This window comes from Pipistrellus hanaki, assembly GCF_964339955.1.
Source record: "Pipistrellus hanaki genome assembly, chromosome: 11".
NCBI classification, from domain to species: Eukaryota; Metazoa; Chordata; class Mammalia; order Chiroptera; family Vespertilionidae; genus Pipistrellus; species Pipistrellus hanaki.
The window spans coordinates 5,793,195-5,820,969 of NC_140513.1; the positions used below are offsets into that span (position 1 = coordinate 5,793,195).

Here is a 27,775-nt window from a genome sequence, read left to right on the forward strand (position 1 = left end):
CTGAGCCTGCCACCAAGTTCACAGCCACCTCCACCTGCAGTCTCCTTTCACCCACCCTTCAGCCAACTTTAAAGCATCCACGTATGAAAAAACGGCATGTTCACCCTCGGCAAACACCGGCACCTACGAGAGCCATGACTCAGGTACGGGGCGTCACAAGGACAGGACCCACCCGCCCTCTGCGGGCAGGAGTACCATCACCAGCCTCTCCGAGACAGAGAGCCAGGCCGTGTGTGTGTGGGGGGGGGTGGGGGGGGATGAGAGGGTGGGAGGGCTATTTCAGAGAGGGATGCAGGAATCAGGACAATAAATGAAGAAGTTTAGCAAATAACCCTCAGCCCCTGCCTAAGAGTTATAACATTAAATGTTCATAAGCAAACACTGGGCATCTTTTACTTGGAGCGGCATTGGGGCCTGTGCCCATGTGAAAGTGGCTGTGCCCCCAGCTCAGCACCCATCTGGTGCCCAATGTGACTGCACGGGAAAGAACGCTCCCGGCGACGGGACAGGGCGAGGTCTCGCCACCACCCTCTCCGAGGCCCAGCCACCGGCAAACTCCTGCCATCCGGTCCGGATGTTGACTTCACTCCAAACTCCAGATGAAAGCAGCTCCCCCCACTGCCCTTGAGCTCGGGGCCAGGCCTCTGGGGAGCAGCTGTGGGTCTAGCAGAGCCCGAGGTCAGCACAGCGACCCGATCGGCTCCGGAGAGGGCTTCGGAGAGCTCGCCTCGGCCGGCGCGGAGGCCGGTAATTGCCGGGCCGCCCGGAGCCCGTGCCGCTCACCTTCCGCGGCGACGCCGGTGCAGCCATGAGACCCGCTTATCAATTCCACTCCTCTGACACCCGCCCCAGCTCGGATTTGGGAGAAAATGACAGGGATGGATGCTGCTCCCGTCAGACCCGCCGAGAAGCCAGAGAGCCAGACGGCCAGAGGCCAGCGCTGCCTCCAGCAAGCGTCCGTGCCGACCCCGAAGGCTCCAGCGGACGGGAGGGACACAGACCGACAAGAGCAGAGCAGGAAGATGGGCCCGCACCGGGGGTGACCCCAGCAGGAGCCCCCGGGAGGGCACCCCAGCACCGGTCCCCCCAGAGCCAGGCCTGCCCCACGCACGGTGCTGCTTTGTATCTAACTCCTCAGAGGACACTGGCTTCTCACACCGGGAGCAGGTTAATAGCTCCCACAGAGCTCCTGGCACAGAGCCACACCCAGTGATCCCACTCCACGGCAGGCGCTTTGAAGTCCGGCCGCAGGAAGACTCAAATCTCTGTCCAAAAGGATTCCCTCGTCCTTCCACGTTTAAAATGTGTATAAGCTTTCAAACAGCGGGAGGGGAACCCGGAGCATGTTAACAGGCTCCTCCCCTCCCAAGGGGCCCGGGGCGGCTGACCCCCCACACCCGGCACCGTCCTCAGCGCGCGGATCCCGCCCACCCCTCAGCCTGGGGCAGCTGGCAGTTTCTGGACACACTTTTGGTTGTCCTGTTTGGGGGCTGGTGCCATTGGCATCTACAGGTAGAGGCCAAGGATGCTGTGAAACTTCCTGTGATCACAGGACAGCCTCCCAGCACAGGGATGTGGTGATCCCGCCCCACACGCCCATCACGCCGAGGCTGGGACCCTGCCCCGGGGCTCCTGCCGGGCCAGGCCTGGGATCCCACCCCCGGGAGCCAGACACTCATCTGATCACCTCGGCAGGCTTCCCGTGCTGGCTACGGAGGCCTCCTCTGTGTAGTCTTGGTGCACCCTCTCAACGAACAAGCACAAAACGCTGGCGCCCTGACCGGTGTGGCTCAGTGGCTAGAGCGTTGGCCTGCAGACTGAAGGGTCCCAGGTTCAATTCCGGTCAAGGGCATGTACCTTGGTTGCAGACACATGCCCAGTAAGGGGTGTGCAGGAGGCAGCTGATCGATGTTTCTCTCTCATCTGTGTTTCTAACTCTCTCTCCCTCTCCCTTCCTCTCTGTAAAAAAAAAAATCAATAAAACATATTTTAAAAATAAAAAAATAAAAATAAAACGCTGTTGTAAACAACAAGAGGGAAGTAAGACCACTTGGGAATCTCAGAACCCAGGACCAGGGTCACTGTTTACTAAACCCTCTGATGTTCCTCCGCATGTCTTAAAGCTCCACCCCAATCGGAGTTTATTTATGGAAACAACAAAAGAACCAGTTCCAGCCATCAGTGCTACTGCCCCACCACCGACATCTGCGGAAAAGCACGGCAAGAAGGGCCGCTGAGCGGTGGTGGTGTGTCAGTCAGAGCGCTGACCTGCCACCCCCAAGGAGGGGGCTCTGTCCCTTCACTCCCGGAGCTCGGTCTCCTCGCCAGCAAAGCGGAGATGCACCACCGGCCCTCCCCGCGCAGCCGTGAGCTACATGAGCTGCTGGAAGGAAACTGCTGGAAGCGGGAACGAGCTGTGCGATTGTATGTGACATGTACACGTGGGGGACACCCTATGACAATCACCAAGGGCCTTTCAGACACTTGGATCCTTTTCATGAAACGTCACAGCGAGAAGTGACTGGAAATCAATGAAGCCAACCCACGGGTCTTACAGAGGTGAGGATGAGCATCCCAGAGGCCGGGGCCTGGGCCAGGGGCGGCCGGCCAGGCGCAGGCCCCTGACCCCCAATCCAGGACACGCCCCGCCTCCCCCGGTGCTGTGCCCGCCCTGCTGAGTGTCCTGGAGGGAAGAAACACGTCTCACACACAGGCTCAGAGGGCCCGGCGCACAGGAGGGGAGATCTGCGAATCCGCGAACAGAAGGGAGGAAGCGGGATCCGGACTTACTACGTCGTAGCCCGTCGGGGCCCGGTTCCGGGAGGCCACCACCCCCACTCCGGTGATGGGGTCCATGGACGTCTCCGGCAAGGCTTCCGACAGGTCTCTGACTTCCGGCATGGTGGACTTGTCCTGGATCCGAAAAGGAAGAGAAAGCACAGGATTCACACTGAGCGCTCGCCGCGAACAATGCAAAGTCTCACGCAGACAGAGGGCCTCTCCGGCCGCCATCCTGAGCGCCACTTCCTGAGAGCGCGCAGGAGCCCTGGCCCCACCTGGCTCTTTCCTCAGAGCAAGAATTCGAAGCATCACTGGCCTCTGCTTGTCTCAAGTTAGCTCTGAACACCGAGCTAACACACTTAATGAGGGCTTTATGTAATGTAATTTAAACTCACCCAAAGGCAAACCGCTCTCCAATCTCCCATCTAGCTGCCTGACTTCTGAACAGACACCAGGAGCCTCTCTGAGGACAAATCAGACTTGACTAAGTCTACCCCCATCGTGCATTTCTCTCCCTTGTTTGTACTAGTTCCTATGGAGGTGCAGGCTGCCAACCCCACAGCCTCTTCCACCGCCAAGAGGGGCCGTGCAGGAGACAGAGCTTTGCAAACACACACCTGGGAGAACGTCTCCGGCATGGAGGCAAAGGAGGGGTCAAGTCCAGGCCGCGGCCGTGAGCAAGCACGGAGCCTTGGCACTGACAGTCACAGAGCTGCTGTGAGAACCAAGAGTCACGTGAAGGAAGGTCCTGGAGAGGTCCCTGGCACACAGTAGGCCCTCAACGAAGAGCAGATGAGGCTGGTGGGGTTGGGGATACACACGTCCAGTATAAATTACCAGGAACGTGGTAGGCACCGGAAGGTCCCTTTTCTGTGTTTACTCCTGCAGGGCATGGGCACTGACTCAAAGCTAAACACCAACAATGACCATAATTCTTGCTGGGCGCTTTGGGGAAAAGGGAGGGGAAACAGAATTATTATTCTGCCGCCGACTGCCCCTTGATGTGACCAGAGGAGACAAGCAGTATATAGAGAGCACTGGGTCTGGGCAGCTCCAGTGGCAGTGCACCAGAAAGCAAATAAAAGAGGTAACACCTTATGTAAATGGCTTTTAGTACTTTTAAAAGGACAAGCCTCGAAAAAGAGCAAGTTACATTCCACCTCCTTCTGCAGCAATTACGTTCCACTGGCTGCAGGTCTGCCAGATCCCTCAAGGCTGGTTACAGCTTCTAAACAAATCGAACACCCCGCCTACCCAGGCAGGCCGGAGGGATAGTCTGAGCTCTCAGCCTAGAATCAGAAAAGGCAGAGGCTATTAAAAACGAGTGTGCCTCCTAAATAGGAACAACCAAATGCTACATGCAGGTCCCCCACGTAATCAGCATCGCAGGACCCCACAAAAGGCTCCGGAAGCAGACTTAATGCAATGCAGCCAAGTCTCCAATCAAGGTGTTTCTTAGCCTGGCAGCCGCTGCACTCCCAGCGTCTGTTTATGATGAAAGCAAACCAAGTTATGCTTAAGTCTGCTGAAAAGAAGCTTCTGGGAGCTCAGGGCAGGGCCCAGGATACCAGGCTGCATCATTTTCTCTTTTTAAAATGTCATTTGTTAGATTTACCTGCATAAAGCACAGGGCTTAGAGCTCCCCACACACAGTAGGTATACAGTACATATTTACTGAATGAATGAATGAATGAATGCCCACACATGCCCCCAATAGAGAAGGTCTGTCATTCAATATCCGCACCAGCACAATCCAAAGCAAACACTGACCAAGAAGTATCTTCACTTAGAAAATTCCCTCTTCTCGGTAACACAACAACAACAATGCTGCAGTTTGCAAAATATGGGTACCTGCTGTTGGTGACCAAAATCCTTTGCCATTAACAACTCATTAACAGAATGTACGAGTTCTACCAGCGCTAAAATATCACGCTGTGAATTTAATAAAGAACATGCGAGGTAAGTTTTTTTTTATTATTAAGATAGTACTATCTGAGAGAGGAGGGGGAGGGAAGCATGGGAATAAGAGAGAAATATTTTCTTTGCTGATAGATTCCAATATCCTCCACGAGGCACTGACGACAATGGCTCGCTCTGCTCTGGGCGCTGGCAGGTGCAGGCGGGGACCTGCCTGCGGAGGATGCGCTCCCAGAATGCACCGCGCCCGGCAGCCGGTCCAAGATGGCCGCCCCCGCTGCGCAGACAAAGGGCCCGGCCGCGTGGGCACGGCCCGGCCCGCAGGAGGGAGGCCGGGCCGCAGAGCATCCCGCACGCTCGCCTTCGCCTCTCCCCTCCCGGCTGCTCACCCTGGGGATGAAGGCGGCCTTTGTGAAACACAGACAAATGGCTCCGCGCGGCCAGCTGGGCGGCGGAGGAAGCGGCGGCGGCGGCAGCAGAGGAAGCTTTTAATGAGAAACGCCCAGGATAGCCATGGCAGCGGCAATCACTCACGGCGGCTCGCCCCGCGTTACATATTTTCTGACTGCAAATTACTCCTAACAGCGCCTCCGCCGTCACTTCCATTGACCTTCCTAACAAAAGGCCATTTATTAGCTGGCGCTCCGTCTTCGGGGCCCGGGGCCGGGAGGGGCGGCGCCGGCCTGGGAGCGCTCAGCCGGGCACAGGCCAGGCCGGAGGGGAAGAGGCCTGGGTGCCGCCGGCGAGCCAGCACGTCTGCCCGGGAGGGCCAGGGGTGCAGGGTGCTCCAAACCAGCAGGAGCCTGTCTTGCAAGAGGCGATGCTGCTCTAAAACACCAACTTCCGGGCCTGCTTGCCACCACTCCCGGTTTCGCCCTCCGCAGCTCCTCACCAGCACCCTCATCGCTTAGTGCACACACTCACACCCCTGCAATGCCCAAGAAGCTTTCTCAGGCTGCTTCTCCACCGATGCCCACCCCAAACCTGGGCGGTGGCTGGGCTGCCTAGTCCCTATTTCACAGGAGAGCAAACTGAGGCCTGGCATTCTCAGCAGAGCCTAGCAGGACCTCGGCCCTCCTTCCCCAGCCAGGTCTGCTTCCCAGGACACGGTGCAGAGGGACGCAACCATCCCATCCCTTTCCGACTGAAGGACCAGTTTCCACACTAATTATAGTGAACACGGAAAGCCCTTCTTTCTCTAGCCACAGCCCGGTCAGTGAAGCAAGGGGGAGAAAAGTACAGCAAGATAATAGGAACATGGGATTAATTTCCCTCGAACCTCCGTTTCAAGACTCAACATCTCCCTCATAAATAATTTACAACAATAAAAATGAGCTAGGGCCGCGGTTGTGCGGGACGGAGGTAAATTCAGTCCTAATGAGGGAGATCCGAGCGCTGCTCGGGAGGGAATAGGTTGATGCATGGTGCGTGCAGGCCGATCGACAGCACACATGGGCTCTGTTACCACGGCCGGGAGGGGGCAATTTGAGAAACGTCCACCACCCCAGTGGTGGCCGCAGGAGGGTCTGTACAGTGAAAGCCAAAAGCTGACCCAGGATTTTATTAGATGACAGTGAGATTACTGAGAATCACAAGATGGAGCCGGCATGAAACTAAGCGGGTTCTCAGTAAATGCCGGGTAAGGAATGAAGGTGCTGGCGACACTGGGCCTGGAGAGAGTGCGGTGGCAACACCGACTGGAGCTCATCCTCCTCATGGAACCCTCAGGTCTGCTGGTCCCAATCCCCATCCCAATCTCTACCTCCAGGGCCAGGCAGCCTCTGCCAGATCATGTGCAAGTCTGGGGGTCTGCAGAGCGTGGCTCTGGGCAGCTGTTCCTGTATCTGCCCAGGAGGACTTCTCTGCAAGGCGGAAGTGCGTGTGTGCGTGCGTGTGTGTGTGTGTGTGTGTGTGCGCGCGTGCACATGCCTTGCATGTACATACTAGGACTAGCTGGGGTCCCGTTAGGGTGAGGTGTGTTTTCCAAGCCAGAGGATTTTTCCAGGCCCCGCTGAGTGGATACGATGCGACAACACGGGGCGGAAGGGGAAAACCGCTTCCTGCTGCTGCCTGCAGTGCTGCGAACAGGGCCCGGGGGCGGCCCCAGCTCCCAGCGCTGCGGCGCCTCGCCCAGGCTGCCATCCAGGTTCACAGAGAAATGAACTTTAACTAGAAAGCCCTTCATACCCGCGGCACACGGCTCCCTGGTAGCTGATCAAAGAATTACCACCACCGTTTGCTTAATCCCTGGAAGTCAGCGGTGCTGGGCTTAACTGATGCTGAACATTGTTTCAGAATCAAAGGCCTGCCTCCGGCCGTGGGCTGGGAGAAAACCAAGCTACTGTATCGCAGCTGAAAACTCAGGGGAACTTTGATATCATCTCTGTTTAATTTCCCCGGCCCCGTGAGCCCGGGGTTTATCTCATTTTATCAACTCCTGCACTGAAATCAAAACCCAGCGAACAGAGCTCAGACCTCTCTCCACAGAGGCCCCTTTGGCAGCGGGGTGGGTGCGGGCTGAGGGCTTAAAGATGGGGGCCAACAGCTGCGGGGGGGCAGGGAGAATGCCTTCAAAGGCGGAGCGGCAGGAACCCCGGCTGGGCTTCCCTGCGGCTCAGAAGCAGCGCCAGCCGGCTCTGCCCGCAAGGGCTAAGGCGTGCCTGGCACACAACTTTGGAGGAGAGTAATGTCTAACTATTGGAGAGGGCGAGGCGGGGAGAGGGGGGCTGGTTAAATTGGACTACTGTAATTGAAATGACCAAAACAGTGGGTTAATTAAGTCCCCACAGAAGGACGAAACTGCTATCAGCTTATTTGAAATCCAAAGTCAAGGGCACAAAAGACATAAAGTGTCTGCCCACAGCTACCAGCGTGCAGGGCTAGGGAGGGCGGTGTATCCATCCTTTACTCACTGTGGGAAACAGCCCGAGTGCCCAGGAGCAGGCTCTCACTGCCGAGAGACCATCCGCTTTGCCTCTGTGGCAGTGGGTGTCTGCAGGAATCCATGCCCCTCGGTCACCCCATGGTAACGGGGACCTTTCTGCTGTCAAGCTTAAGCAGGGAGCAGGAGGACACACCCCGCCCAGTCTTCACCGATGCCCACCTCCACACACACCCAGGGCCGCTCCCTGGCAGCCACGGGCAGAGACCTACCTCCTCGGGAGACCGGGAGCTGCGGCCAGGGTCCATGCAGCACCCAGGCGAGTGGCCAGCCTGCTACTGGGAGCCAGTGCACAGGCTGGTGGGTGTCACTGCGGACTCAGGACGGCATCCTGGTGCCGCCTGCACTTTGGTCCGGACCGCTTATCCGGAGACCAGCCCGAGGCCGAGTCACTCTGACGAGGGCTGCTGAGTGTGGTCTGGCGACAACAGCCACACACTGCGGGGAGGGCTGCTGAGACCACTGGGAGGGCTGCTAAGATACGGGGAGGGCTGCTAAGATACTGGGAGGGCTGCTAAGATACTGGGAAACGAAAGCAAACATTTCCCTAAGCATCCCTAGATCAAAGAATTCTCCACCACAGGCCCTAACAATGGCAGGCACTGCCCTTTCCCCAGTAAAGGCCTGCTGCTTCTAGTGGGAGAATCTGGTGCATAAACACGTCCACGCCATCTGACCTAGGATTCACTTTATATTAACCACTTGATTACCAAACAGATTTCCTATAAGCCACGTGAGGCAGGCCAGCCCAGCACAGTGCAATGCTAGGTCCCGGAATTCACTCTCCAGAAATAAACCCAGATCAGGTTCCACAGGCCCGAGTCCTGCCCCTGCCGAGCCTGACGCTGCAAAACGGGGATCCTGGTGCCGGTGGGGGAGCGGCATTCTTCAGAACACTGGAGCCCTGCTCCGGCCTGCCCACCGTTACTGCCGGTGAGGGTCGTCCCTGCCCGCCCCCTTCAGGTCCTGGTGCCACTGTCCCCTGGAGAAGTCGAAGGAAGATGCCCCCAACAGAAGGCAGATGCCCCACAAAGGGAACGATCCCAGGAGGCCCCAGAGCAACGCTCTCTCATGTCCAGTGACATGAGCCACCCCCTTGCCCTAAAGGCTACTGTGTCCGCAGAGAAAGGAACGCCCATGCCATCTCAGCACCGGGCACACGGGCCCCCGGGCCAGAACCATCAGAACACAGGGCTTCAGGTCGCAGGCACGCCCATCACCACCCCACCCCCTCTGACTGCCACATGGATGCTGAGTTTCTTTTCATACGTGTGGGCATTTAATCAATCATCCTACCTGTCCGCTGATGACTTCCAAGATGCCTCCCGAAACCAGGTGTGTGTCTAGTGTCTGTCAACCGCCCATCCCAGGAGGCCTCAGACTCGGCGGCCCTGCCCTCCTCCCCCGGAGTGGCTCCCACACTCCCAGGCCCCAACAGGGCCCGTGCAAAGCAGCCCACGGACATTCCGGGGGCGCCTGGCGCTGAGCACTGAGGGAGGGATGCACCGACGAAGACGGAAAGTCCAGCACTCCGGAGCAGGAGTTCCCAAACAGTCACCCGGAGAGTTTGTTAAAACAGAGTTCGGGCCGGTTTGGTGGATAGAGCATCAGCCTGTGGACTGAGGGGTCCCAGGTTCGATTCTGGTCAAGGGCATGTACCTTGTTGCGGGCACATCCCCAGTAGGGGTTGTGTAAGAGGCGGCTGATCGATGTTTCTCTCTCATTGATGTTTTTAACTCTCTATCCCTCTCTCTTCCTCTCTGTAAAAAATCAATAAAATATATTAAAAAAAAAAAAAAAGTCCGGAACCCCCTCCCAGGCTCTGACTCAGCATGTTCAGGGGGGAGCCCGAGAAGCCGCGTTTCTGACAAGCCCAGTGATGCTCACGCAGCGGCCCACAGGGCACACTCTGACGACAGCAGGTGCTCACGAGCTGTTTGATGACGGGCTGAACGAGTGGACGAAGGAGTGGAGAGAACCGGAAGGCAATCACCATGAGGAACAGCCTCAGGATGAGAGCCTGCCTCTCCCTCTGCCACACAGGCCACCTCATTCCTTCCCTGGGACACTCCACCCCACCCTTCCACATCCGGGGGGCACCTTCCAGTCTGCCCCAAACGTCCCCAGCGGCCCCGCCGGACAGCTGCTGTCCCTGAGAACCGTGGTGCATGACACGTGTGCACACACGATGCACGTCCCTCAGGTTACAGCTCGCTTTCCTAGAAGAATGAAGGTGCTCGGAGTGCTGTGTTCACCGGGCCTGGCTCACAGCGGGCACTGACAGTGGCTATGGATGGAGAGATGGAAGGAAGGTGGGTGGATGCAGTTCCGCCCAGCCTCTCACCAGCAGCCATGTCTCACAGCCACGCAGGAGCACAGCGCCACGGCAGGGGCGGCCACAGGCAGGGAGGGAGCCTGCAGCCTCCGCAGCTTCAGCTCCCGCCGCTGGACCAGGGCCTGCAGCGGCCGGCGGGCTCCAGGCTGCCTGCTCAGCAGACTCACCTAAGGCTGTGTGGTCGGCAAACCTCGGCTCGAGAGCCACATGCAGCTCTTTGGCCCCTTGAGTGTGGCTCTTCCACAAAATACCACAGCCTGGGCGAGTCTATTTTGAAGAAGTGGCCTTAGAAGAAGTTTAAGTTTAAAAAATGTGGCTCTCAAAAGAAATGTCAATCGTTGTCCTGTTGGTATTGGCTCTGTGGACGAATGAGTTTGCCGACCACTGGCCTAAGGCATCTGTAAGAACTACAGCTGCCCACCCCGGCCCCCGGGCTCTGATTTAACTGGTCCGGGGCCAAGCCTGGACAATGCCACTGAGCCAGGGGGACACAGCGGCAGACAGAAAGGGACTGCAAATGAGGGGACACGGGCTTCCGCCCGGCGTGCCAGGGAGACGGAGGGAAGGGCATGCGTGGGGTGCGAGAGGGAGCGTGCGTGGGGCGAGGGGAAGGGACCACGGGCAGAAGGCGTGGCACCACCAGCAGTGTGAGCGAACGCCGACGGCTGGGGGAACTCTGAGCAGCAGATGGGCTCCAGAACAAGCCCACGGAGTGTTTAAACCAACCAACAAATAAACAAACGGTCTGCACGCCCCTGCTCTTTCTCAGGTCCAAGCAAAGGTGACTCCAGGAAGGAGTACCCAATGGCCACCAGGGAAACACTGCCAAGTCTCCCGTCCAGCGACTCCTGTAACCGGATGCTTCTCAAATCAACGCCACTCCCTGCAGATCCCCGCGGGGCCTCCTGATGCTGTGAGCTCGGTGGGAGAAATGGAGGTAAAGGAGAGGCATGGAAAGGCTGCCAGCTTCGGAGGCAGAGGGACCCGCGTTGGAATGCCAGCCCTGATACTGACTCGCAGCTGTGTGGCCCCGGGCACGTTAACTCACTGGGCCTGCGTTTCCATCCCTGTGAAAGTGGGATGGGAAATAATACCGTTTTCTCTGCAGCGTGACAATGTATATAAAGAACACGCAGAATTTGCAGAACCTGCATCAAAAGATACACACAACCCACAGAGTGGAAAAAGACAATTTACAAACTAGGAGAAAACATTTGCAACAATAGATCCGATAAGGGATTAAAATCTAAATCTACAAAGAACTATAACTCAACAACAACAGCAGCAAAAACCACCCTGAAATGATTAAATGAAAAACCGGGCGAAGGACTGGACTAAACATTTCTTCAAAGGTGACCTAGAGGTGGCAGGCAAGCACAGGAGAGGGTGTCCACGTCACTCGTCAGAAGGGAAATACAAACCAAGAGCGCAGTGAGGGGCACCTCATGGCAACAGGATGGCTGGGATCAAAACCCACAAATGGGTGCTGGCAAGGATGTGGGAGATTAGAATCCTGGTACACCGCTGGTGGAAGTGAAAAGGCAGCTGTTAGGGAAAACAGTGTGTGGTGATTCCTCAAAAATTTTTAAATAGCATTTCTATATGATCTGGCAGTTACACGGGGGATATATACCCTAAGAATCGAAAACAGGGTCTCGAAGAGGTATTTGTACACCCATGTTCCTCATGACATGATTCACAAGAGCAAAAAGGAGAGAGCAACCCAAGAGTCCACAGACAAAGGAATGGGTAAGCAAAATGTGGTGTATCCATACAAAGAAGTATTATTCAGTGTTAAAAAAGAAACAAACAAACAACAAAAAAAAACAGGAAATCGTGACACATGCTACAATATGAATGACCCGTAAGACCTTATGCTAAGTGAAATAAACCAGTCACAAAAGGTTAAGTACTTAGATGAGGTGTTCGGTGGTCAAGTTCACAGAAAGAGGAAGTAGAATGGTGGTTGCCTGGGGCTGGGGGAGGAGAAAATGAGAGTTATTTCAAGAGTATAGAGTTTCAGTTTCTCAAGATGAAAAAGTTCCAGAGATGAGCTGCGCAATGTGAATGTACTTAGTGCCACTGATCTGTACAGTTAAAAATGGTTAGGATGGCCCTAGATGGTGTGGCTCAGTGGATAGAGTATTGGCCTGTGGATTAAAGGGTCCCCAGTTAGATTCCAGCCAGGGACATGTGCCTGGGTTGTGGGCTTGATCCCCAAGTGTGGGGTGTGCAGGAGGCAGCCAGTCAATGATTCTCTCTCATCATTGATGTTTCTATCTCCCCCTTCCTTGCTGAAATCAATTTAAAAAATTAAATAATAAAATAAATAAACTGTGGGAAAAGATTTTTTAAAAAATGATAAGGATGGTAAATTTTAGGTTATGTATATTTTACAACTTTTTTTTTTTTTTTAAAGCATCTACAGCCCTGGCTGGTGTGGCTCAGTTGGTTGGAGCATCTTCCCAGATATGGAAAGGTTACGGGTTCGATTCTTGGTCAGGGCATATACCTCGTTTGTGGGTTCAATCCCAGGTCAGGGTGTGTGTGGGAGGTAACCAATCAATGTTTATCTCTCACATCGACCTTTTTCTTTCTCTCCCTTGCTCGCTCGCGTGCGCTCGCTCTCTCTCTCTCTCTCTCTCTCTCTTTTTAATATATTTTATTGATTTTTTACAGAGAGGAAGGGAGAGAGATAGAGAGCTAGAAACGTCGATGAGAGAGAAACATCGACCAGCTGCCTCTTGCACACCCCCTACTGGGGATGTGCCTGTAACCAATGTACATGCCCTTGACCAGAATCGAACCTGGGACCTTTCAGTCCGCAGACCGACGCTCTACCACTGAGCCAAACCGGTTTCGGCTTGCCCTCTCTCTTAAAGAATATAAATAAACGTATCCTCAGGTGAGTATTAAAACAAAATCACACATCTGTAATTGTGGTTTTCAATTTCAATAAGCCTAACCCAAACTTTGTTTTAAAACATGCAGATTTGGGGGCCCATCCCAGATAATTTAATTCCAGGTCTCGAGTTGACATCCTGGAATCTGCATTTTCCTAACCATCCTACCAATGTTTAGCTCATTATGTATCCATTTACTAGGTGTACCGGTTAATAATGCGGATTTTTTTCAATAGCTGGAGTTACACATTTGTTGACATATATGCGATTTGATATGTATGCTATTTTGTTGTATTGACAGCAAGCTTCAAAACTTCATATGTCAAATTTGCTGAAGGTGTTAACACCATAGATATTTTTATGCTTAAAAACATCTAATTTTGTGCCAAAAAAAAAGAGCATTTGAGGCAAGTTTTAATTCATTACTTTAATTTGAAGAAAAATTTATTGTATACTTTGGAAAGTTTATAGTGTACATGCTCCATCTCAAGATACTTGTGAACGCTGGTGTAAACGCTTTAGAAGTGATGATTTTGATATGAAAGACAAAGAACATCCAACCAACAATTACAAGCATTATTGGATAAAGATGTGTTTCAAACTCAAAAACAACTTGCAGAAAGATTGCACGTTGCTCAGCAAACAATTTCCGATCATTTACAAGCAACGGGAAAAATTTTAAAGGAAGGAAAATGGGTGCCACATCAACTGAACAAAAGACAAATGGAAAACCAAAAAGTCATCAGTAAAATGTTGCTTCAGCGGCATAAAAGAAAGTCTTTTTTGCATCGAATTGTGACTGGCGATGAAAAGTAGATTTATTTTGAGAATCCCAAATGCACAAAATCATGGGTTGATCCAAGTCAACCACCACCATCGACTGCAAGGCCAAATCGCTTTGGAAAGAAGACTATGCTCTGCGTTTGGTGGGATCAGGAAGGTGTGGTGTATTATGAGCTTCTAAAACCAGTGAAACCATTAATACTGATCGATACCGACAACAAATAATCACTATGAACCGTGCTTTGATTCTAAAATGACCAGAATGGGCCAGAAGACAATGCCAAGTAATTTTGCTTCATGATGACGCACCATCACACACTTCAAAACCAGTTAAAGACACGTTAAAAGATCTTGCCTGGGAAGTATTAACCCACCCGCTGTATTCACCAGACCTTCCTCCTTCAGATTACCACTTGTTCCAATCGATGGCACACGCACTTTCTGAGCAGCACTTCAAAATGTACAAAGAAGTGGAAAACTGGGTCTCTGAATAGTTTGCCTCAAAACAAGAAAAGTTCTATTGGGACAGTATCCACAAATTACTTGAAAGGTGGGGGAAATGTGTAGCTAGCGTGGACATTACTTTGAATAAAGCACTTTTGACGTTTCTCTTGAAATTATTGTGTTTTCTTTGATTACAAAATTTGCCGTTATTAACCGGTACACCTAGTATATACCCCTCCTAAAGGATCAAGGGATATTTTTTGAACACTGCTTTGTTGATGAGTATCCTTGTTGTTGTTGTTTTAAGTGTGTGTGTGAGTGTGAGTGTGTTTGAGTGTGTGTGTGTGTGAGTATGTGTGTGTGTGTGTGTGTGTGTGAGTGAGTGTGTGTGTATGTGAGTGTGTGTAACGACCTGGTGCTGCTGGCTCTAGCCACAGGCTCCACAAGCCGGCCCTCCGTCCTCAGGCAAGCGTGGCCCACACAGCTCCAGCATGTGACCCTCGGGACCAGGTGCCCGGGCCTCTCACATTTCAGCCTGGACGAGCTCTGCATTCTCTCCACGGTGCATCACATCAACCAACCACATGGCCACGCCATGTCCATGGCAAGCACACCCTGCAGTGGGCACCTCTGCCTCCCCAGCAGCCGGGGGAGACCTGGTGCAGGCAGCCACTGCCAACAGCACCGACAATGCAGAGAAACCACAACTCCCAGCGCAGCCAGCAAGCACAGACCACGGAGAGCCTCTGGGGCCAGGGAGAGCCTCGGCCTGACCAAGCGCCGCCGGGGGAGAGGCCTCCCCTCCCACAGCCTAAGGAGCCCAGGAGACTCTGCTCGCTCAACCGCAGCCGCTAAACACAGTGTTCCCAGCCCACCACATCAGCCATCTAGTCATTTGTTATCTGCACCGCCATAATGGCACCTCTGACACTTCCCACGTTGACTCCAACACCGTCATTACTTCCCAGTGTGGCAAGGGTATGCTGCTTGGGCATGAGGCATGGAGTCCTTCCATCCTGCGAGGGCGGAGCGGCCCGGGACGTCTGGATTCCAGGGCCCCAGAAGCTGATCTGCTGTGAAACCCAGATCGATGCGCATCCCCTACCTCTGAACCCTTCCAGCAATACGTATGATCACGCAGTTTCCATGTATGATCATGTGGTTTCTGTCAAATGTACTAAAGGGAGATATTTTTTCCCTTATTGTTCAAATGGCAGACCCACAAAACTGGGGCCTGTCCCCGAGTCCCACTTACATTTAGCGAGGACCCCACCTCCTCCACAATGTCACACTCACTCATATCCATGAGCTCATGCAGCCCTGCTGGGCAGGATTTATTCTTAAGTCGCTTTATCCAATAAGGAAATAGCGACTCAGAGAGGGTCCGTGACTTGCCCAGGGTCACGTGAGCTCCAGGAGGTACAGGGGAACTCAAACCCAAGCCCCTACATTCAAGCCCAGTGTGCTTTCTACTCTACCATCTCTTCCTAGTTGCCCTGAGAAGAGCTAAATAGCAACTAGAAAAGCACTAGAAAATAAAATAAAAAATGAAGCTACTCTTCTGACTCATCAGTTAACCAACCTTGATAACATCCACCAGCTTTTATTGACCTGTGATATCTCATTTGTAATATCTCATTGAATCCTCACCATAATCCTACAAGGGAGCATGACCATCGCCAGCCTCGCTCTACAGGTGAGGCAACTGCGGCTCAGAAAAGTTCCCGGATTTGCCCAAGAACACGCAGTGAGCAGGAAAGCCAAGGTTTAAGATGAGGTCTACTTCTAAAGCCCTTGCACTTAGCATGCATGGAGCACCATCCCAGCTGGAGTGGGGTGGGGGTGGGGTGGGTGCACCAGCTGGACGCAGGCAGGGCAGGGAAAATGCCTCCCGCATAAATCAGGAGTGTGGCCAAGGAGCTCGAAGGAAGGAAGGAAAAAATGTGGAGGAGAGAAGACGCTTCTAGGCTCCAGTGAACCCGTAACTGCCATGTCCAGGGCTTGGCCAGGGGCTTGGGGCCCAGGTCCCCGCGGAGGCCCTGTCTGTCTCTCAGAGGCCCCACTGAAATGGTCTGTGCGTGGCACCACCTCCCAGAGCTCCCGGCACAATTTCCGGAGACCGCAGAGGTGTCAGGCGTCTCCTGCCACTAACCTGCCCGGCGCACCGAGCTTCTCGGTTCGCCCGGGCTTCCGCGGGGCCAGCTTATCGGCTCCCTTTCCTGGGGCTCGCTGGTGCCGCTGATAAGATTTCCTGGCCCCGTTCAGAGGAGATGAGATCCAGCCAGCTGTCCAGAAACGCGCAGGGAGATTACACTGAGGAGGAACCACCAGAGACAAAGGCCGTGCAGAGGCACCGGCCTGCTGTCTGCTTCGGTGGCAGAAATCCGAGTGGGCGCTGCTTCTCCGTGGGGGCGGGGAGCGGGCCAGGGGCAATGGCCATCTGCCCTCTGCCCGGCGTGGCCCTCCTCTGCCCCCGGAGGAGCGGGCAGCAGAGGGGTCACCGCTTTAATTCAGGAAAAGTTCTGTGTTGGAACAAAGGGGACACAGATGCTCATGGGCCTGCCTTTTCACCGGGCCTGTCTAGGGGGGTCTGGGGTCTTCCCTGGCACTAAGGCCATAGCCCTTGTCCCATCCTTTTGCCCTGGAGCCTCCCCTTGAGCTGGGGCGCCCTGGGGTGGCTCCTCCACACCCCCGCCATCCTTCCAGGGCCAGCGCCCCGAGCCCCAGGCGCCCAGGCCCGGCCCCTCACCTTGCAGACAGGTGCCCGGCTCCTGGGCGCCCAGGTCACCGAGGAGGCCACACCCCAGACGCCGCCCGAGGCTCAGGTGCACCGGGCTGCACCCACGTGACTGCGGGGAGCCGGACCCCGGGCCGGGCCGGTGCAACCGCCGTCCGCGGGCGGGGCCCGGGCCCGGGGCAGGTGAGCCGCCTCCCCTCCCACCGCGGCGGGGCTCCTCCCGGAGGCCGCCAGCCCCGGCCCGGCCCGGCCCCGGGCGCCGCCCGCACCCGGGCCCGAGCTCCCGCCGCCCGGGAAGAGCCCGGCGCAGGGCCTGTCCGCGCGGCCGGGCACGGCGCCCGCCCAGAGGCCTCCGCGCTCGCTCCGCCCGCCCTCGGCCCGGGGCCCGCGCCCGCCCGGCCGCACTTACTGTTCCCCGCGGGGGCGGCGGGTCCCGGCTCCGTCTCACGCAGAAGCAGCTTCTCATCGCCCGGGCGGCGCGCGAGGGGCCGGGCCGGGGCCCAGGCGGCGGGGCCGGCGCCGCAGCTCGAGCGCGAGCCTCCCCGGCGGCGGCGGCGGGGGCGGGGCGCGGCCTGGCGGCGGCGGCGCCCCCCGCGCGGCCCGGGCTGCGGGCCTCCCGGCGGCGCCCCAGGCTGGCGGGGCGGAGCGGGCGCTGGAGCCCGGGGACGCGCGTCCGGAGCCCGCGCCGCCGCCCCCCGCCTGCCCCCGGCCGCCCGCAGCCCCGACCCCCGGAGCCGGGCCCGCTCCCCTCCCCCAGCCGGCCTCTCCGGGACCCGCAGCCCGGGCTCTCCTAGGCCTCGCTGCGCCCCGGACCCCGGACCAACCGGCCCTGGCGCGCCGCCGCCTATCCCCGCGCCCCCAGGCCTCCTGGAGCCGTGGATAACCGCTCACACACCCACAGGCACCCACACACGCACCCCGCGCCCCCACATGCACACAGACACACACACCCGGTGCCTCTTGCAGGGCACCTGGCCCACCCAGCCCTTCTGGGCTTTGCAAACCCAGGCAGGTCCTTGGCTCAGTCACTCCAGCTCAGGGCACCCTCCTGCCCCACCTGACCCAACACAAGCTTAGTCAGACCCCAGCACCCACGGTTCCCCCTCACGCAGACCCCCATCTCCTAGCGACTGTCCACATCCCCACGTGCTGGGCCAATGATTTACCCACGCAGGCCCAGAGCCAGCCTTAGGGAAGCCTCTAGAACAGGGGTGGCCCGAGGTTCCCATAAGGCCCTCCACATCCTTTGGTCTGGCCCTGCCAAGGTAGGAGGGGTGAGCTAATGAAGTTTTTGACCCACTATATAGCAGGCACATTTTTAAGTTGGTGATTTTTGTATGGCCCACGAATGCTGTTGTCAATACTCAGACAGCCCGTGGCAGGGAAAAAGGCTCCCTACTCCTGATCTAGTAGGAGGGGCTTAAGCAGAGGTGCCTACCCTAGAGCACTCGGGGAAAGGTACAAGCCAGATGTGATGCCCTGCACAGCCCCAGCACGGCCCCCCACGCAGGGGCCAGGTGCTACTCGAGAGGCCTCTGCTCAGAAGGCTGGAGTGGTTGAAGCTAAGAACCATGCAGGAGGGATCTGCATCAAGTTGCAAAGGCATCAAGTCCATTTTCACACATTCCAGGTTTTTCCAAACAACGGTCTGATCCTAAAGAAAACGGTGCCAAGAGGGATTGGTTGTGGAAGAACAGGTCCCCTGGGGAAGCCATGCAGGTGTCGGTGTCACTCAAATGGCACTGGTTCCGGTGGTTTCACAGGCACATTCCAGCAAACCGTTCATGGACAGACAATCCCTATGTTATTTAAACAGTTACACAGGGGGAAAATAAATAATTTTTTCAATGTCATTTCTCAAGTTTAGCACAACCCGAGACCCAAATCCAACAGAGAGAACACCACGAAAGAAAAGTGGAGGTATAATAGAGAACACTAGTTCCCTCAGAGGTTAATATATATTGTTGGCAGTCAAATAATTTGAGAAAATGGTGCATACCATTTATAGTCTGCTTTTTGGAGAATCACAATAAGTATTAGTATATGAAGGTCTATATCCAGGAGTGAAGAAATGGCATTTCTTAAACTCATCTGAGCCAGAAACAGAAGTTTATCAATCCATCTCCAATATGTAAATCACTGCTATAAGAGCAACCCACTTCAGTATACAATAGTTGTAAAACTAAATAAAATTTTAGCAATTTAAAATCCAGCTTGCTCAAAAACAAATCAAAACCCACCATGATCAAACAAGATTTATTCCAAAAGTACTAAAAGGATAATTCAACATTAGGAAATACGTAAAACTCATCACATTGTCAAAGGGAAACAAATCACAGGGTCTTATCAACAGGATAGAAGCTTTAAAAATATTCAATAAACTTCAACTACTTATAAGTTTTTAAAAAATCTCTTAGTAAACTAGGGAGGAAATTTATACATCTCAACATGACAAAGTTTATCAAAAGCTATCGATAAACTTTCTAATGGTGAAACACTAAAGGTATTCTCATTGAAGTGAAAAACAAAACAAGGATGCCTGCTGTGATTGCTAACAACTGTAGCCAATGCGATAAAATAAGAAAACGAAATAGGAAATACAAATATTGGAAAGGAAGAGACAAAATTATTATTTCTTCATGATGTGAGTGCATACATAAAAATAGAAATTGAAGAGAATTAACTAAAAATTTTAAAGGTTTTGGTAAAATGGCCAGATATCAGGTAAGCACCAAAATCAATGGCTTTCCTAAATGCTAAGGGAAAAGCCTTCTTCTCCACATTGTAGGACTTCCATTAAAATTAGACTCCTGGCCTGTCGCCACCCTCGGGAGGATGAATGACTTGTATGATTAGTGAGTTTGGGAAAAGGAACCAGACAAGAATAGATGCTTCTGAGTTCTCTTCTTGGCATTTTCTGATAGCATGAAGCAAATATTTTCATGTACTCTCCACTGTGTGGTAAGTTCCTGGGGCAGAGAGAGTATGTTGTCCAGTGCCTGAAACTAATCAGTGTTTCACTAATAGTGAGATGTGGACAGGAAGCCGGGAAGGTTGGTCAACTACCTTAATTGCTCTAACCACTCACTGTCTAGTTGAGACACTGTTAGCTGTAGCAGCCTCCACCTCTTTGTCTTACGTAAATTTCTGTTATTTCCTGCCTAAGGGCTATGGGTGTTTTCCCCATAGCCTCAAAAGGGATAGCAGGGCCACAGCAGTGTGCAGTCCTAGAGGTGGGCTCCTGCTGGCCCCCAATATTGCCAAATTAATACTTTTCTAATATATTTTCATTTGTGTGCAGCCTTCTCCAGAATTGAACCCTGAACCAGAACCCTGAACACACAGGACGTGAAAGGGGTTCCTACAGTCCAGGACTGCCTACTACTATAAAAATAAATCTATCCAATTTAGGGGGAAATACAGAAAGCCCCACTTAGCTATAGTTCAAATGCTCTAGTTTCCAGTGAGCCTTATTAGTAATAAAAGAAGTATATTTATTTCCTATGTCTCTTTCCTATAATTATGCTTCAGTTTCTTTCAAATCAAAAAGAGAGAGCAAGGTCTTACTTATAGGAACCATCAAACACTAAATACCAGTAATTTCTACTAAAAAAGTATAACATATGTGTTATATTCTCTTGCCTAGACCACTTCAATACACTTCAATAATGTCTTTACTGGCTTCCTGGTTTCACCTCCATTCCGATAATGGAAAACAGCAACAAGAATGATCATTAAAAACAAAACAAAACAACAACAACAAAAAAAAACACGCAACAAGTCACTTGCTTAAAGCCCTCCATGACCTTTTACAACATTCAAATGCTCCAACGTGACCTACAAGATCTCATGGTGGCTGGACCTTGCCTGACCCTCCACCTTCATCTCTGCTGCTCTAGACCCTCGGGTTTGCTCTGAGATCCTTAGATAGCAAAGCTCTCTCCTCTCTGGGGATTTCGCCCAGAGTGCTCCTCCCCTCCATCTTTACAGGGTCTGGACCCTCTCTCTCATCCTTAGCTCTCAGCATCAATGTCACCTCCTTGGAAGGCTTCACTGGTCATCTGTCTAAGTAGGTCCCTGATGCCTTCGTACCGCATCAGTTCACTCCCTGTTTCTCACTCATCACAATTTGTAACCACCTCCTACTTGTTCACCTGTTCTACTGTCAGTCTCCTCACCAGACTAAAAGCTCCGCCAAGGTATCTGTCCATTAAGCATAAGGGGCCACATAGACTAGCCCCTTCAGTAAAAGTCTGTTAATAGATAGATGTGTCAACGCTTAATATGTGCATACCCTTAGCCCATGTCTAATAACTAACCAAAGTAAACAATCAGAAAAGTGCACACAAATATATGTTCAGGGATAATTATTTCAGCATTGCCGATAATGGGAAAATATTGAATATATCCTAAAGGCCTAGTACTAGAAGACCAATAAAAAAAAAAAGAAAAAGAAAAAGAAAAAAAAAGACATAGACATAGACATACACCATGGTATTTTGTTAAGTAAAAAAGGCAGGCTATAAAACAGAATGTATTTATTCTACCAGCCCATTAATTTTGTACTTAATTGTGGTTATGTATATGTACTAATATGTGCATAAAATACTCGAGAAAATGTATATCAACATCGACGGTTTAATGGCAGCTCTATCTGTGGGGAAAGCAGAGACTATTTTCTCTTTTAGCATATCTATATCCTATAGTTTAGGAATTTGGATGCAAGTAACAGAACACCCAACAGCAGTGGCTTGAGCAGTAGGCATTGATTTGTCAGGCCAGCCGTCATCTGCCTCAGTCTTCTTGTTCTAGGAGAATGAAGACACTCAGGACACCTGTCTTCCACCCTTTGCTGGCATCCTCAGAATGGCTGTCTTTTATGTTTACTTTGGTTGCCTCATGGGCACAGACGGCTCCTCCAGCTTCAGAGTCATGGCCACCTCTCCCATGGCAGGAGACTGGGTGGGAAGCAAAACCTCTCCCAGAAATGTCCCAGCTCAGGTCACATGGGCCAGACATGGGTAACACGGCCACTCCTAACTGCAAGGGAAGCTAGGAAATTGGCTTTATCAATGATGGCCACCTCCTGAGGCTGGCTATATTGTCAGGTCAACACGAATCCCTGTTCCCTTAAGCAATAATGTGGAGGTTCCTCAAACACTTGAAAACAGGACTCCCTGTGACCCAGCAGGTCCTCTTCTGGGTTTATGTCGGAAAGAACATGTGTACTCTGCTGTTCACTGAGGCATTATTTACAATAGTCCAGCCACGGAAACAGCCGAGTGTCTGTTGATGGATGAATGGGTAAAGAAAATGTGGGATGGTGATACAACAAAGTATTATCCACCATAAAAGGAAGGAATCCTGCCATTTGTGACAACATGGATGAACCTTGAGGACATCATGCTGAGTTGAAATAAGTCAGACAAGAGAGACAAATGCTGCATGAGCTCACTTATATGTGGAATCTACAAAACCAAACTCACAGAAACAGAGAGTAGATGGCAGTTGCCAGGTGTTGGGGTGAGGGCAGTGTGGGGAGGTGGGTTAGGGTAATCAGAGGGTATAAGTTTCCCATTATAAGATGAATATGTATAGAATGGTGACTATAGCTAACAGTTCTATACTGTATATTTAAAAGTTGCTAAGAGAGTAGATCTTAAAAGTTCTTACCACAAAAAAATTTAAAAATGTAACTCTGTAAGGTGATGGATGTGTTAACTAACCTTATTGTGGTAATCATTTCACAATAGTGTAATATCAGATCATCATGTTGCACACCCTAAACTTATACAATATTGTATATCAATTATACTATTATATATTAACTAGAGACCCTGTGCACGAAATTTGTGCATACAGTGGTGGTGGTGGTGGTATGGGTGTCCCTCAGCCCGGCCTGCACCCTCTCCAATCTGGGACCCCTCCGGGGACAGCCCTCTCACAATCCAGGATCACTGGGTCCTAACCACTCCCCTGCCTGCCTGCCTGATCACCCCTAATGACTCTGCCTGCTGGCCTGATCGCCCCTAACTGGTATCCCCTGCCAGCCTAATCGCCCCTAACCGCCTCTGCTCAGCCTCTGCCACCATGGCTTTATCCAGAAGGACATCCAGAAGGATGTCTGGAATATGTCCATTCTAATTATTATGTTACCTTTTTATTAGTATAGATAAAGCTAAAAAAGAGAAAAAAGAAAATTCAAAAAAATTACTGTTTCCTTATCAGGGAGGAAGGAAGTTACAATTTAAAAAAAAAATTTAATAATGAACATATAGAACTTTTGCGATCAGGAAAAAAATGTAAACATATTTTAGACATGATGAGACCCCAGGAGGTATTCAGTGCCACAAGCTACTTGTTCTGAAAGAGAAGTACTTACTTGAGTGTGGCCACAAGTTGGCGAGCAGGGCCTCACTGCTTACTAGGTCTCACCCATGCAGGTCAAGGACCAACTCGGGCAGCTTCCTGAACTCGAGCTCTCCACCACTCACTCTTGTCCTCCTCGGGGGCCTCTCCACCCTCACTCCCAGGGTTGTGTTCTGGGATTGATCTGTGGGGCCAGAGCAGACTGACTCTGTCTCGGGACAGTGAGGGTAAAATTTCATCAGTTGTCAGCCTTGCCAGCTGCACAGAACTCGCCCATGGTCTGGAGAGTTTCTGATCTGACCTGTGCTCTCAGATTGAACACGGGTGCTTGCGGGAGCAGGAGGCAAGCAGGTGGGATGAAGGAGTTGTGGGGCAGGCTCCTTTTCACAAGAGGTTGACTGGAAGGATGTGGAAAATAAGCACAGAACAACCACAAACAGTGCTGTGGAAACTCAGAAGCCATAACCATGTGCAGGATGGCTTTTCTTATAAGGAGGCACCACATAATGACAGACCCACAATGCAATTCTTTTCATAGCCTCTGTCATCAAGAGGAGCTTGACCCGAGAGACGGCACAAAGAAGGCATTGAAGACATATGTCCATATAGTCACTGCAGTATTGCTTACAATAGCCAAGACATGGAAGCAACCTACGTGTCCATCAAAGGATGAGTGGACAAAGAAGAAATGGTGCATTTATACAATGGAATATGACTCAGCTGTAAAAAAGAAAGAAATCTTGCCATCTGCAACATCATGGACGGACCTAGAGGGTATTGTGCTAAGAGCAATGAGGCAGAGGAAGACAAATGCCATATGATTTCACTTCTATGTGGAATCTTAAAAAAAAAAAAAAAAAAAAGATAAATATAACAAGCAGAACAGAAGTAGACTCATCAATTCAGAGATCAGTCTGAAAGTTTCCTGATGAGAGGGATTTGGGGAGCTGGGTGAAAAAGGTGAAGGGATTAAGAAATACAAATTGAGCTGGAACTGGTTTGGCTCAGTGGACAGAGAGTCAGCCTGCGGACTGAAAGGTCCTGGGTTTGATTCTGGTCAAGGGCATGTACCTTGGTTGTGGGCACATCCCCAGTAGGGGGTGTGCAAGAGGCAGCTAATCGATGATTCTCTCTCATCGATGTTTTGAACTATCTATCCCTCTCTCTTCCTCTCTGTAAAAAAATCAATAAAATATATATATTTTTAAAAAGAAATATAAATGGATATAATAGAATAGTCACAGGGATGTAAAATGCAGCACAGGGAATATAGGCAATAATGTTGTAATAACTATGTACGGGATCAGGTGGGCACTAGATTTATAGGGATGATCATTTAGTATGCTCTATAAAGTCTAATCAGTGGGTTATACACCTGAAACTAATACAATATTATATGTCAACTGCAACTAAAATTTTTTTTAAATGAAGGCATTGAAGAAAAGCTGTTTCCTTTTCTCTTGAATGAGTGAACAATGCCAGTTCTTGATGGCAGTTGTACTGGTGACTCCCAAATTGATGTCCCTCATCTGGATTTTCCCTGAACTCCAATGCATATACCAATGGCCTACCTGGCATGCCCTTGAATTGCTGGTGGGCATCTCCAATATGACACATCTGGAATTCAGCTCCTTAATTCACTTCCACACCCCCTCCTCCCCCGTCTTCTCCGTCTCATCCACTGGAAACACGTGCTTTCCAGCTGCCCAGCCAAACACCTGGGCGCCATCTTTGTCTCCCCCTTTTCTCTTATGCATCACATCCAACACGTCAGCCTCAAGGCTCAGGGTGGCAAAGGAGGTGCCTCTACCGAGTGCCATGTGGGGGATGGCAGAGCATGCTCCATTGGGAGGATGCATACAAGGGGGCCAGGCAGGAAACGGTGGGGTTGGGCACAGGAAGCAGGTGCTCCGGGTGGAAAGGACAAGCACCAAGGGCACAAAAATAGGAGGGGCGCTTCCATGGGGATGACAGGGAGGAGAGCCTCACAGGGGAGGGCAGGTGAAGTAAGACTGGAGAGGCAGCTCCTCAGGTCCTGACCAGGGTTCCGTAGGTGCCCCCAGCTCACTCTCCAGGCCCCTCCAGAGCCTGTCCCCAACCCCCAATGCATTGCCTGCTCCTCCAGCATTCACCCAGATTCCCGGCCTTTGCCCATATGGCCGCCCTGGGCTCTCAGCAGCCTGTTTCCTAAGCCTTTGTGTTTGTCTCCGGACCTTGGCTCCTGCTGTCCACCCAGTCGTGTAGCCTCCACATGCCAGTTCATGGGCCAGGCCTTGTCACCGAGACAGGAAACACAAAGAGGAAGACAAGAAAACTAAGGAGAAGGTGGCGTTGTAGAAGCAGAAGTGCATTTCCATCTGCACGCCACCACCTCACAGGAAGATGGCTGGACATAGTGAATGTGTGGGGAATGTTTGGGATGCTCTGGCCCAACATGTAAGCCACAGGGTGAGCCCCAAATTTATTTTAGGGGCCCGGAGGGGAAAGACACCTCCAACAGGGAAGCAGTTATTACAAGAAGAGGCCTGTGAGATGACCGATTGAGAGCTACGTGCATGGCTATATGATGTGAGCATTAACGTGTTACAGTGAAAGAAGATGAGCAGTGATTTCAAATGTGACTCCCAACTTGGACCTTTCCAGGGTGTTCTTTGAATGAAAAGTGACCCTTTGCCTCCAGCAGCTTCTTATCCATGCAACTCTGAGCAGGTCCACAGTGGGTCATGGCACAGCACACTTACTTAATGATGATAAAAGATTCTCCTGGGCAATTCCAGGAAGCCAATTAACGTGTAGTATCCATGTATACCTGACTAACGTGTCATGCATGTGCTTGGTGCATGTGTGTGTATGTGTCTGTGTGGGTGAAAAGCTGCCAACTGTCTTTTCTTTGTTGTGCTATTATTTCCTTCTGGCTTATAAATATTAAGATTTCCTTCATTCTGTGAAATGATGATGACAGTATAGACTTCTGAGACAAAAATCGCTCTTGGTTTAGTTTCTAAATTATTTTTGTAATTTACCAATCCAAGATCCCAAAATCTGGGAATCAGGGCCTCCCTGATTAAACATTTGGTTCTGAACCCTGGACCCCAGTTTTGCTCCGAGTGTCCCCCAGGATACAACTTTCTGTGCTTTTTGGTCCAAGAGGTAAAATGTGCATAACATTTGAAGCCACAAGTGAGCCTGGCAGATGTGGCTCAGTAGTTGAGCATCAACCCATGAACCAGGGGGTCACGAATCAATTCCTGGTCAGAGCACATGCCCAGGTTGTGGACATCATCCCTTATAGGGAGAGTGCAGGAGGCAGCCAATCAATGATTCTCTCTCATCATTGATGTTTCTACCCCCCTCCCCTTCCTCTTTCCGAAATCAATAAAAACACATTAAATAAATAAACAAACAAACAAACAAACAAACACATAAAGCCACAAGTGACAACTTCCAATGGGAAGGAGTTGGTTTATAATTTCAGAGCCTAGTCACAGCTGGGATTCCCTCTGCTGCCATGACTCACACAGTAACCAGAGTGCCAATTTGAAATATAGATCAGATTCTTTTACTATCTATGGTAGAGACTGCTGGGGCTCACCAAGGTATCTGTGTGCCCATTTATATTTCCCAGCTGCCTCTGTGGCTAGCTTGTCCATGTGACTAGTTCTGACCAATGGGATATGAGCAGAGTGATATGTATTACTTCCAGGTGGATGGCTAAGTATCTGGTGTGCCTTCCCCATTCTCGTCTTTCCTCCTACCTGTCCCCAGGGAGATAACATCAGGGTGAACTTGAAGCCGCAAGATGATGGAGCTACAAGATGGAGGGAGGCTGAGTTCCTTAGTTGCTTACAGGAAATCCTCCAGACACACAGTAAGCTGTGACATAAGAGAGAAATAAACTTCTCTTGGGGAAAGCCACTGAGATTTGAGTGCTTGTTTGTTACTGCAGCATAGCCTATCCCAGTGGTCGGCAAACTCATTAGTCAACAGAGCCAAATATCAACAGTACAACGATTGAAATTTCTTTGGAGAGCCACATTTTTAAAACTTAAACTTCTTCTAAGGCCACTTCTTCAAAATAGACTCGCCCAGGCCGTGGCATTTTGTGGAAGAGCCACACTCAAGGGGCCAAAGAGCAGTTTGCTGACCACGGTTCTAGGCACACCAGCCACTGAAGGATGCCCAAACACACCGAGATCATTCACACCGTGGACATTTCCGCTGGTGATTCTTTCCACCTGCAAATTCTACTGCCAGATCTTACTCCCTCTTGACATTCGTCTCCACGTAACTGCCTCAGAGAAACCTTCCTTCATCACCTAGGTTGAAAAGTCTCCATTTGTCACTCCGTCTCGTCATGTTTTATTTCCATCCTGGCATTTATCACTACCAGGTATTTCCTCTTTTTATTTAATTGCTTGCTTGTTTCCCATCTTGCCTGTCTTGTTTACTTGAATCCCCAGTGCCTGGTGAAGAGCCTGGGGCACAGTGGAGGCTCAAGAGATCTGCAGTTGTTGTGTAAGTGGATGAATGAACGAATGACACAGCGCTGTCTCTTCTGTCTGCCC

General features: G+C 51.8%; 1 protein-coding gene across 3 annotated transcripts in view; it reads right to left on the minus strand.

Annotated features, from left to right (window-relative positions):
• The window catches only part of MVB12B (multivesicular body subunit 12B), a 119,550-nt gene extending 102,137 nt beyond the window's left edge, over nt 1–17,413 (minus strand). Inside the window, exons 1-2 of one of the 3 annotated variants that reach the window (XM_084898567.1) lie at nt 17,251–17,413; nt 2,791–2,913 (exon numbers count right to left, since the gene is read on the minus strand). In XM_084898567.1, the coding sequence (XP_084754693.1) occupies nt 2,791–2,913; nt 17,251–17,307 (180 nt within the window). In that variant the 5' untranslated portion in view covers nt 17,308–17,413. Of the gene's footprint in view, nt 1–2,790; nt 2,914–16,853; nt 17,155–17,250 lie in introns of those variants that run through there. The other 2 variants (XM_084898568.1, XM_084898569.1) reach the window with 2 other exon arrangements.
• Nucleotides 17,414–27,775: the final 10,362 nt, after the last annotated feature.